Source organism: Dunckerocampus dactyliophorus, chromosome 9, assembly GCF_027744805.1.
Source record: "Dunckerocampus dactyliophorus isolate RoL2022-P2 chromosome 9, RoL_Ddac_1.1, whole genome shotgun sequence".
Taxonomy (NCBI): domain Eukaryota; kingdom Metazoa; phylum Chordata; class Actinopteri; order Syngnathiformes; family Syngnathidae; genus Dunckerocampus; species Dunckerocampus dactyliophorus.
Genome location: NC_072827.1, coordinates 22,927,348 through 22,940,634, shown reverse-complemented (window position 1 = coordinate 22,940,634; position 13,287 = coordinate 22,927,348). Strand labels below are relative to the sequence as shown.

The 13,287-nt window shown below is 40.5% G+C and overlaps 1 protein-coding gene across 4 annotated transcripts in view; it reads right to left on the bottom strand.

The window, feature by feature from the left end:
- il1rapl1a (interleukin 1 receptor accessory protein-like 1a) overlaps positions 1 to 13,287 on the bottom strand; it is a 259,738-nt gene that overhangs the window by 17,625 nt on the left and 228,826 nt on the right. For all 4 annotated transcript variants that reach the window (XM_054787014.1, XM_054787013.1, XM_054787017.1 and 1 more), the window contains exon 9: positions 4,840 to 4,985. In XM_054787014.1, coding sequence (XP_054642989.1) covers positions 4,840 to 4,985 — 146 coding nt within the window. The remainder of the gene's footprint in view (positions 1 to 4,839; positions 4,986 to 13,287) is intronic.

Sequence of the window (13,287 nt, the reverse complement as noted above, 5' to 3'; positions counted from 1 at the left end):
AAGATGGGTTGTCTCATATTGGACGGATATAGAGATGTATTCATGCAAATCAACTGCTTCTGCCCAAGCCAAGTCAGGGCTTTTCTTCTGTCAATCACAAAGACACACACACACACACACACACACACACACACACGCACACACACACCAGTGACCTGGCGACACAGTTGGGGGAAAAAAGTGTCTCCAAGGTTATTAGCTAGTTAGCAAACAGGAGGTATGATGCTAATTTTAAGACAATGTTGACCAATGAAGCAGAGTCATCAAACAACTGTTCAGCAGCTAAGACATACAACGGTTGTCTTTCAGCTTTTCCTGTCGCCACAGCAAGTCAATGGCCTGATTTGTTTGGCTTAATATTTACACTGGATGCCCTTTGTGACAAAACACTCCCTTTTATCTGGGCTTGGAACCAGCACTGGACATCTCTAATGGCTGGGTGTTGTGCCCCAGACTAAGAATCGAACCCATGCCATCTGCACAAAAGGCAGCGTGTCCCATTATACCACAAGGGCAGCTAATAAACTGTACAGTTTCCTTTTTTAAATGGAAAATCTAATAGGCATCGCACTGATACTGAAAGGGGCTGTCTTATATTCGAGTCAATACTGACACTGGGGGGAAAAAAGTGTTTTTTGTCGCTTTTGAGAGGTTGTGTTATATTCGGGTCAATATGGATACAGTAATCCCTTGTTTATTGCGGTTAATTGGTTCCAGACAGGGACACTCCGATAAGAGTTTTATGCTACCGATTCTGAAATGGATTATTCTTGAGTGAAATCAGCCGATACCGATCACGGTGATAAATTTTTATAAATTTTTTAAATACATTTTTCAATTTATTTATGATTAGTGTTATTGACTAGGGGTGCCGTGTAAGGGGGAAAAGTCAGGACAATTCCAGGGTTCCCTGACTGCCAGGGGGGACAAAAAATAGGTTATAACTAATAAAATTAACAGTTAGTTAATAAAAAGGAGGGTGCACCCCTGTTATTGACGATATATAAAATCATCTTAATACTAGAGGATGCTAGTGCTTGATAAATAAAGTTGGATTGGACTGGATTATATTCAGGGTTGTCTTATATGTGGGTCAATATGGATAAAAAGTATTTTCATCTTTGATTTTGAGCGGTCGTCTTATATTTGGGGTCGGCATAAATTATGTGTGGATCAATATGGATATTCGCAAAAAAACATGTCTCTTTGTCTTTGGTTTTGAAGGGTCGTCTTATATTCATGGTTGTCTTAAATTCAATGTCATCTTATATTTGGGTCAATATGGATATTTGTTTTTGATTTTGAGGGGTCATCTTATGTTTGGGGTTATCTTATATGTGGGTCAGTATGGATATTTGGAAAAAAACAGTTTTATTGTCTTTGATTTTGAGGGGTCGTCTTATACTCAGGTCAATGAGGTTTCATATTGAACTGAAGCCAACCTTACAACTTACGTAAAAATGAGGCTTTTGAGAACGATGTGTTCTTGAAATAGCCTATAATGTACCTTAATTAATCAGGTTCAAGATAATGTTTACAGGACAGGAGTTCCTGGTTGTGCAAGTCAAATATCAGGAGCTAAACTTACAAATAGGCATCTTTAAAATGACAGTCAGCCGCTTTTGTTACATGCACATTCCCCAGACTGAACAATCGTCACTATCGGGTGGGGGAGAAGCTAAGCCGGGAGCCGAGTAGCATCCATCATCAGTGGCGAGAGACAAGAGGCTCGTAGGTTTCGAGAGGAATGACGGTGCACGGGCGAGAAAGACAAATAGAAGGAGATGAGGAGAAAGTGGAGTCATTTGATTGGCGCGGCAATGAAAAACTTTGGCTGCCGTCCATGCTGAGTCTTCAAAACAAGAAGCTTTGCTTTACTCATGGTAACCAACATCCCCTTATAACAAACACCCCCTTCCAAGCCCTCCACTGCTCATTGCTCTTCTCTATTATCACCCCTCTATCTCCCCAGTGGCTTAGCTTGGAGAGGGATGACTTATGTTGTGAATTAAAGCAGCATTTACCTGCTTGCCTTCGCTAAAAGAAACGCTTTGCTTTAAATCTCTGTCAGCAAAGCATGTAACAGTTGGAACTAGATATGCTCTCTTTATATAATCAAATATCAGGCACACTACAAAGCTTACTTACAAGTCACTGTTGCCCTGTAGAATTATTTTATGAACTACAGGAACCTCTAAAGTTGTACAATTTGTAATTTGATCATTATTATGGAGGAAAATATGCCTCTAAAGTAAAATCATGTTTTCCCTACATCCCAGTAAGTAGCCTTTCTGCTTCTAGGGTTATCATCACACTTTTCTTCCTTGCCATTATTGCACACAAAAAAGCCAAACAAAAATGAAACACTCCAAATTGTATGACTTTTGGGGCATTCCACTGCAGTCTCATTTTTCATTTCTGGTTCTATGATTACCATCACACTTTCGTCTATCCCCTTTTTGGGGTGGCATCACAAAAAAATAATTTTAAAAAAGCACACAAAAAAAGCAAAACACGCATGTGGAGTTAATCTTTTAAATACTGAAGTCTTGCAAGATTTGCTGAATCTCATGGTATGTATGAAACTCAAAATATTATTATTTTTTTTACTTTTGAGGCATATTTTTAGAGTTTGACTTTGGAGATTTCAAATACATAAAGATCTAAAAATGTAACACCAAAGATATAACTTTTTTTTACTTTAGTAAGTTAAAAAAAATAATTTATGCAACAATAATAATTAAATGGTTGTGCTGCCTTAAAGAGATACAGTAAGTTTACATGTTCAGAGGTCAACCAGCATCCTGCAATGGATGCTGTGTTGGACTTTAGAAGTTCCACTGTATTAGCAATTATCCTCACTCTCTCAGGTGTCCAAAATGATTCAGGAAAAACATTCCACAAGCCAGAATGTTCATAAGACAGCTGTGAAGCTTTGCAGTGTTGCATCCTGGGAAAGCATGAAATAAACATCAGAATAATGTGAGCAGACGAGAGAGTGAGAGAATAAGAGCCACTCTTGGACTTTCTTCCAATCATTCTAAGGAGGGCAGCATCCCTTTACTGCTGCAGCTCAGCACATCCACTGTTATGTGTGTGCAATGACCCACTCAAACAGAATTGCTGGCTCTTCAAAAAAAAAAAAAAACCTCACAGAGAGTTTGATAACAGCGGGGAGACACAGAGACAACAGCGGTAAAACTATCAAAACTTTTTTCAGACACAAGTGGAAAAAGATGAAGGCCGATTTGGTGCAAGTTGATATTTGCAGTGAATGACTTGAATGTTTTTAGCAAACAGTGTGTGACAGTGAGCTATCTAAGAGCTGCATAGCATACGCTTACCACAGTCCACAATATTTAGTATAGCTGCACATAGTGCATATAGTGCATATAGTGATATAAAGCTTATATAATAATATAGTTTTTATCAGATGTCGTCTATGTATATGTAATCAAGCGCGTAATTTGCACAGGGGATACAGGGGTCATGACCCCCGCAAAAAATCTGCTCCAGCCAATAGAACTCCCCTAATATAACCACATCATTCCGACTTATTCAAAATATGCATTATCTTGCATTAATATCTTGTTTATTTTCTTTATTTATATCATTTGCCAGCAAAACAGTGGCATGTTCAATCATCCGGTAATGTAACCCCCCCCTCTACTTGGTACCCGCTTTCTCCACCTAACGTTCACAATTTTCTGTATGTTTGGCATGGATGGAGACAGCAGAACCACGGAAAAATGAAAAGAGCACTAAAAGGCGGACAGACAACAATTTTTCATCATTGGTCGACATCTAAAGCTAATAAAAAAATTAAAAAACCTGAGCAAAAAGAGGTAAATACTCGTATTGTTGGTTCAAGAATGCGATTGCCTAACAGGTGACCAAAGAGAAGGAAATGACCAAGGAGGCAAGGCCTAATCACAGTACTTTTACTGTATCACAGTGAAATACACTGTGATACAGTAAAAGTACTGTACAGTGAAATACACTGTGATACAGGCACGCCAAATTACCTTGAATACTTTCAAAAAAGTAAATGATCCAATAAATAAATAAACAGGCAAAGATTTTAACCCCCCCAATGGTAGACTCAAAGTTACGCCCTTACATGTAATGGATCGTGGCAGGGTGCCACGGCTCAATAAAAGCTGCCACACCTTGGAAATAATTTTTTATTTTATTAGTTTTTTTTACGTAAAACAATGTTAGGTATTACAGTGTATGAATGGACATATATGCTACATCAGGGTTTGAAACTGAGTGGGGAAGGAGGTAAAAAGACAAAGTAAGAACCCAAAAATGTACCACTTCCACACAAAATGTGCATATTGGACAGCAAGGATCAATGGCTGCAAGTCAGGGTAATGTAATATAAGGAGATGTCTCATAAATGTAACATTACTGACGTCTAGTGACCAGAATACCAAATATGACTTGTCTTACAATATTCTATATTATCTTACAACTACGGTGTTTTTGGTGGTGACATTTCTAGCCATTTTAAATTCTGGAGAAAAGTTTTAGAGAATTCTAAACTTGAATAAAAATGGATGCATATTTCCATTTGATTTATTAGTGCAGCCTGACATGAAATAATTTATCCCGTGTGACTTTAATGAAGATGTGGAAGTGGTTGATGTACTCCTCTCCGACAATGAGCAAACAGAGCATTTTCTCAACCTTGACATGAAGTCTATAATGAGATTTAAAAGAGAAAAGCTAAAAAAAAGTGCATGTCAGTTTATGAACGCTCATTATGAATGTAGCACCCACACACGCACACACACACTTGCACACACCCACACACACACTCTTAGGGGTCCTCACCCTTCCTGAAGAGCTGGATGGTAGCCTGGCGACGGCCGTTGCCATTTTCAACGTAACATGAATAATTTCCCAGATCCTCCTCCTCCAATGAGTCAATCGTCAGGGAGATGGCGACTTCCTGCTCACCCAGATGCTCCTTGACAACCCTGCGAGACAAAATAAGGGTGTGTTGACATTTTTGGTTCCGTTAAAAGGAACTCTGGCGTGTTTGATGTGTACGTTTCGTTGGTTTAAGTGTGAACGCGATCATCTAAAGTCTGGTGTTCACCAAGCTAGTGGACCGATGTCGCTTGAGAGATGAGTCTTTCTCCGCTTGCAAGTGAACTTTGGTGCGGTTCAGTTCACTTGAGCTCAAATGTGAACGCTACAAGGACCAAAGAAACGGAGTAGTGCTAAAACGACAGAAAAATCATGACGAAATTACGAAATGTAAGAGAAAATACATTGAAAGTGCTGACTCTTTGCCTCTGACTCTGCTCTCTCCAAATAGTGACAGCAGCACTATTTAAAAGTATTTTTTAGAAGCTTTTGGTGAAATTTAAGCTGGTGAATAAAGAAGCATGTAAAAACAACCTACTGTATGTATTCAACCCAGCAGACTACATTTTGGTTTCAAATACTTGAGTTACGTCACATAATATATGTCGTGAAAGCTGTCCAGTCAAGTACATCCTTTATGCATATATTTTTTTACTGCGCAGGCTCTGTAGAAAATACCAATGTGAATGCGAAGCACACCTCAACAAAATGAGGACCAAGTATCATTTTTTTGGTCCATAGTACTGAACCACAAGTCTGAATGCAGCCAAAGACTAAATATAATACTTGGAGCCTGCAGACTTTTATTTGATTTGAGATTTTTACGCTTATTTGGCTCTAATGGGGCTTAAAACATTGCATGCAAAATGAAAAGGTTTGATGACAACTGGACAATAGATTATGTATTAAGACAAATACAATACCATCAATTTTCCAGACAAAAAAGTCTGAAAAAGACAAGTTGTCTTGTATTCGGTGTCTAGAAATGTATACACGCAATTCAACATGTGTCAAACCACTTCTCCCCAATCGACTTCTTCCTGTCACTCACACACACCGGTGGGAGACCTAGCGACATGCAGCTGCGACACAGAAATACAGTAATCCCTCCTTTATCACAGTTAATTGGTTCCAGACCACAGGTGAATTTCCTCAAAGTAGGATTCCTTATTTATAAATCCAATATTTTCAAAGTTAAGAGCACAGAAAACTTGTTTACGACCTTGTAGGTACTTGTTTTTGCCATAATTAGAGACAGATAGGGTGAGTAGCTCGGCCATCTGTGAGGGGCTCAGAGTAAAGCCGCTGGTCCTTCACATCGAGAGGAGCCATTTGAGGTGGCTTGGGCATCTAGTCTGGACGCCTCCTGGAAGCCTCCCTGGTGAGGTTTCCAAGGCATACCCAGCGGGGAGAAGGCCCCGGGGCAGACCTACAGTAGGACACACGCGAGGGATTATGTCTCACAGCTGGCCTGGGAACACCTTGGTGTCCTCCCGGTGGAACTGGAAGAGGTGGCTGGGGACCGGGAAGTCTGGACTTCACTACTGAGACTGCTGCCCAAGCGACCCGGATCCGGATAAGCAGAGGAAAATGGATAGATGGATGGATTAATTTATTGATATTTTTTGAAAAGCCTTGATAGACTGAAGCCGCGAAATTCGAAGCAGGATGTGGCGAGGGATTGACTGTATCCTCTTTTCTTTCCATTGCAAACGGCAATGATACAAAAACGGGTCATTTTATGTTCAGGGTTGTCTTATATTTGCGTCAATACACTTGTTTAAATTGTCTTGTTTGTTACTTTAAGGCCACCATTGACGGAGATTGTGTCAAATGTGAGCAGCTAGATTGTTAACATTTTAGCCTTCTTGGGTATGTGTAGCGCAGTTTTTCTGAAAACTGTTACACTTAGGTCCCAAAATGGTCCCTGTGTATTAAAGTGTATTAAAAATGTAACATCATTTTTCCCCCCACTCTCCCCGCATGTGACCTGTAATTTGTAACATCAGAGCTTACCACAGATACAAAGTTGATCCAGCTTTTTCACTACACATTTTGTCATAACCACAGATTTTTTTTCCAATAGTAAAAACACAACATAAGCAGTATTTTAGGAATTTGAATATTTTGGGTGAGGTTATTACAGCCTTGAGGCAATGGTAAGAAATCGGTCGGCAGGGTGGAGGGTGTTGGCATTTTTGCAAATCTCCTATTCAATACATCTTGCACTTTCTTGAATAAATCAAAAAAACAGTAAATTGAGCCTTAAAAGTGTCGATATCTGAGACTCAAATAAGCCGAATGTACAAATTTGGTCTCACAAGGTGCATTGACGGTTAACAAACTCAACCAGAGCCCTTCACTGTCTCTATATCACAGTATGTTATTTTCTGCATTCCAAACATCTGAGATATGAAAATCAATGAGGGGTTCTTCCTCGACACTGTACTGGAGGGGAGGAGCGAGGAATCAAATAATGCGCGATGAGAAGAAAATCTTTCTAAAAGTGGCTGCCATGGCAACGAACTGAGGAAAGAGAGGATGTAATATTCCATAAAGTAAATGAGTGTCCCCGACCAGGCTGGTTGAGCCTGATGGAGGGGAGAATGGTGGTGGGTGGCGGTGGTATCATGCACAGACACACACTCTTAAGCTCACTTTTTAAAGCAGCCTCAGCAAAAAAGGAAAAGTGCAAAGGATAGAGAGGGCATCTCTTGTGTTTGTGTGCGAAGCTGAGCCATGCGTCATCGGATGGATGTGTTAAATAGGCAGGGTTGAGGAAAGCGTGTAGGAGGGGATAATGACACCAGCAGCCCTCAACTTCTCTCTCTCTCTCTTTCTGTAGCCTTCAAGCCACACATGAGGATGATGTACTTGAAAGTGTGTCACGGACATGACGATATTTGTAGGTCCGATTTGTTGTGCAGCGTTGGGAGAGGAAGTCCTGTGAGAAAAGGAATAATTCATGTGCCCCACCAACGCCCCGCCCCTCAAGGGAGTTGAGAACACAGATCATTGGCACACACTGATTGGTACCTGCATCTCCTATGCTTCCCAGTTGCTTCATTATGGCGATAAGCTCACGTTTGTTTAATTTCATGCAGTCATTTACAGTGCTCATCTGCTGATCCCAGTACAGGGTTGTGAAGCGTGTAACAAGGAGTCATATTCATGGTTCGGAACGCACCTCGGTTTTAAGGTCACAGTTCATTTTGGGTACTGTAAGGGAATGAAGTGCAAAACACAAAACTGCTTAACGTTTGTGTAAAACAGCTTTAGTGATTTAAAAATAATTGTAAAAAAGAAAAATAGCAAAAAAAGAAAAAAATCTGGCAAAAAATCTGATTACAAATAAATGTACCATTACTCCCCTAGTTACTCTAAAGTATGCATCCAAGTTGTCCCTTCCTCAAGGGAGTTGATTGTATACTTTGAAGCCAGCACAACTGGCTACCTGCATCTCTAATGGAGATGAGGCTGTAAAGTTGGCGTGTGATGGAGAGATCCAAAGGGATTTGAGTGAGACCACACAAAAAAATACACACAACATCTATGCACTACACTGGTCACATTATATGCAACACATGCAGATCTAATGAGGCACAAACTACGAAGATAACAAAGACTTGCAATAGAGCACAGACGTCCATCAAAGTGGAAGCATCTCTCCATATGGCATGTTTACAACAGGCTAAACTACTCGTTCACATAGTAAAGTTGCATTGCGAAATATAATCACAAAAGTACTTCCTTATTATTATTGGAGAAGGTTGGGAGACAGAGACAGAGACAGTTCTCAGCGGAGCCTCACCAGATGGCAGCAAATGGCCATGAAATAGAACAAAAACAGCCAAGTTGCCTCATTAAGGGCTACTCATTATGACGAGTGGCTCACGTTCCTACTGCATTTTAGGAATTTACACCCTCATCTGCTGATCCCAGGACAGGGTCGCGAAGGGTCCGACAGGAGAGCCACAAAGATGCCACCTTCATATTTTGCTATGAGTTATTTCTTGAATTTAATAATGTTTCTCATCTTCTTTATCAAAGTGCTGACACTTTCTTTGACCCCGTCGTGGGTTATTTTTAGAGATGCCGCAATACGCTCAGCTCATGAGATGAGACGAAACACTATATTGGGTTCACGGGAACGAAACCAGATGATATTTTAACATTACTTTTTATGTTTTTATCTGACAAATCTTAAGTAAGTTTGATCAAATGTAGAATTAGTACAGCTTCTGCTTGGACATTAACTCGGCGGCAAACAGAAAACAGACACACGTCACAAATGAGTGACGCTGGAAACACCGAGGTAGGTAGGATTGCAAGGTTTATAGTGTGCATCAAGCACTTAATGTGCGGTTCCAATCCTGCCTCACACACAGCCACTTCCATATTAAGTGTACTTTATTATCACTCACAGTAGCAATGCCATAGTTCACAATCTGATGGGCTTCTGGCTGCCCAGTTCTCATTTATAGTTCTATAGTTTTATAGTTCTTTAAATGAGAAATATCGTCACGTTTAATCTCCCATATTTATTTTGCAGCTACAGTATACTCTATAAAAAAGCAGAGACTTGTGGTGTAACTGTCTTAGCTAGCAAACAACTGCAGAGTCAACTGTTGATGATGTCACAGAGGGGTTGACGGGGCTGGAGGACAACGACTTCCAACTGGGAGTTGAGTGCATGCTAAAAGGCATGTTTTGTAACAAAGACACATTACAGTTGGACTCATGCAGTGTATTAATATCAAAACAACTCGTACAGTTCGTTGTTTGGGCACTCAATTCCCTGGAATGACACAGAAAATGTACTCATTTGTGTAACATTCTCATTTGAATTTGCCAAATGAATGTGCCTTGTGTAAACTATGTGTGGTGTTGGGTGTGTGATTGAAGATGGCTAATACAACAGTTTGCTACACAAAATATTGTACAATAATAGTGTACTAGAACTGAAAATTTTAAAATCATAGGAAAACAGGGACATTTGAAAATCAAGGTTTGACTCTACAGTAATCCCTTGTTGATCGCGGTTAATTGGTTCCACACCCTACTGTGATAAGTGAATTTCCGTGAAGTAGGACACCTTATTCATAAATCGAGGGAAAGGCTTCTTGAGACGTCATCTGTACTTCTGTGAAGAAGTACAGATGACGTTCCTCATCCGAAGAGCTTCATCAGCGAACTAACAAGTGCTGGTAGCCGAGGCCTTAAATACAGTAAGAGTGGGCGGAATTGGTGTGCCAACACCCTCCTCCTATTGTTTTCTTACATTACAGTAAGACTGGGAGGAGTTGTCCAAAATGTCCGACACCTTCTTCACAGAAGTACAGATGACGTCTCAAGAAGCCTTTCCCTCGATTGACAACTCCTGTACGACTGAGAGCCTACACAGACTTATTCATAAATTTAATATTTTCGTAGTTAAAGCACAGAAAACCTGTATACGACCTTTTAAATCAAGTTTTTAACATCATTAGAGCCCTCTAGACGTGAAATAACACCCCTATAGTCACCTGTAACTGGCATTAAGCAATATAGTTGATATCAACTGAGAAAATAAGCCATTTAAGACATAAATAAGACTTGTGCTTGTGTGTGTAGCTATAAATGTGTTCCAGATGTTTGGAGGACAGGAAGGGACGTCGGGGGTTCAGAGTTGAGTTTTAGCTTGCAGTGGCTTACGGCAGAAACAGTAGCCCGTGTTATTATTATGATGATTATTATGTTATTATTATTGTACCTGTATCTCTCTGAGATACACCTGGAATAAAAGCCTGTTGTTCGGGTCATGTCTGGCACTTCTGTTTCTCACCGAAGATTACAGTAACATATTACTGACACCTACTGACGAGTGTAGAATACTACATATCTGAATGCCTTAAATTTGTATTTTAGTTCATTTAGTCATTTGTATGCTTGAAAATGCTTAATTTAAACAAAAAATAATTTTATTAAATATGTGCATTTTTGACTAATAGGCTGTATTCAACCACTAAACAGCATGATTTATTAATTAATATATTTGTGAAAAACCGTGATAGAGTAAAGCTGACCAGCGTGGCGAGGGACGACTCCGTTGTTACATAAATAGCTCTCTCAATCAAAATTGAGCATTGCTGCCTTTGTAAAGGTTTAATATTCAGTGTGCCTAATGTTGTGCCCGGTGAGTGTGTATAAGTAGTGACATACGACGATGTGCACGATTAGTGTAAGTGCATGTAAATCTTTTCTAAGAGTGTAACTGTGTGAAGTAAAGTTGACGGAGAGGTACAAATGAGTACATTGATTCAGTCGCCTGCTGCGGGTGCATTAGCTTTCCGTTAGTTCCTCATCAGCAATGCCTGTTTGCTGCTTCTGTGATTAATTTCAGACTAAAAAAAAAAAAAGCATGCAGAACAGCATCCGAATTAGGTCGCCGCCATATTGATCACCTCCTTGAAATATGTGGTGCCAGATTTGTTTTGCTAATGTATTAATGCTCTGCTCTCTATGCTAATGTCCAGTCATCCATGCTATGATAGCCACTCTGTCCAAATGAGAATTTATGGCTGTAGAAACGAGCTTCCCTGGATCGATAAGTTCCAGAGTTGGGTGTATAAACGGCAGGCATCTCTCTCTAAAAGTGCAGTTTTGATGCATTTGTAATGAAGGCCAAGTGTGTGGGTGCCAGCAACTTGGCTGTAGGATGAGTGCAGTTGTTCATGCATCCCTTCTCTTAAGTGTCCTCTCCATGTGTCTGACTGACTTTATGAGAGTAAACTCAAGGCCATCGCTGGCCGGTTGGGGGGGAAAAAAGCCTTACGGTAGCAGCATTAGTAACAGTGGGTGATTGATCAAATACTTTATTGATCCAATGCATGGAATATTAGGCTGCATTCATAGACCAGACCAAAAAAAACCCAACAGATATTGGTGCCAGAGCTGTGGAATCGAGTCATGCGACTAAGCTAATAAACAACAAACAAAAAAACAGAGGACTACCGTATTCGGTGTATAAGCCGCACCGGTGTTTAAGCTGCACCCTTGAAATTTAGAGAGACAGTCAGATTTGTACATACATAAGCCGCGTAAGACTATAAGCTGCACATGTCCACGTCATAAAGACATATTGTGGCGTGCACGAGTGCGTGAGGACCAGGCAGCTCTTTACTTTACAGGAACCAATCATGAGTTATGAGAAAACTCACAACGTGCTTATCAACCCAGGACTCATGGTGTCATCTTTGACAGAAGGCTAAAATCACCACACAGGAACTTAACCACACAAAATCACCACACAGGAAAAGGTAGCTAAGAGATACACTGTATACAACACAAGTACCAACACAAGTTTAAAATAAAAAAACAGCGATTTTAACTTCTTCCCATAATGCATTACTCCCAGCAGAGCAGTTAATTGGCCAATGGCTGCCAGGCCACCAGAGGTAGCTCATGAGCTCCCAGAGGGAATAATATTTAAATTTGTTTGATGATGTGATTTGTGTGTAATAAACATGCAAAAAAAAAGAATAATTCAGGAAGGGGGCAAACACTTTTTCACACCACTGTCTTCTTTTACTTCACAGCCTTTGTTCCCACGACAAAAATACCAGTGTGAATGCTAAGCGACCCAACCAGTATCTTTGTTTTATTTTTGGTCTGGACCAGAGTACTGAACATCAAGTGTGAACACAGCTTTAGTGTGCATTTGATCTAGGGGGAATTCCTTGGAGTTGGAGAGAAGTGTGAGTCGGTTTAAAAGGAGATTTATTTCCCTCACCACATTCATACTGCAGCACAAACACATCCCAGATGCGTCTTCGTTACGCTCTCCCTCCGTGAACCCGCTTGCAATCTCTCATCCGCCCTCGTCCTCTCCCGCCCATCTGTATGCCGCGTTAGGTGGGTACGGGGAGGGAGATAACAAAAGTGGCGGCGGTGTGAAAAATGGTGGTTGTTAACCATCTGACAGGGGCTGTCTCCCCAGAGCTGCAGCCTCTCCAAACAGCCCTAATGGGAAGCATGCACATGGAGCGGCGAATGGACTTGTTTAAAATGTGTTCTATCGTGCCGGGAAGGAAGACGCATTGGAAATGAGCTCATTTTGGACATCTTAGAGAGAGCTCAGGAAAGTGAGCCTTTTTTTTGATGGGTGCATTTTACACTGCTTCGCCGGAAGCAGATCGGAACTTCCTGTTTAACAGCGTGTTGAACAACAATCTGTTCAGGGATGCTGCATAAAAACTTGACAAGCAATGTTTAAGGTAACATTTCCACGTTTGCAAAGGCCATGGATAAAAATAAGTGAACTGTTGTCCTGTTATTACTGTATTTTTTACTTTGAAAAAAGTCAGAATAAGACTGTTAGTCTTTGTTCATGTGTTCTATTCAGGGTCATTTGGTTCAATCCAGTTTTAT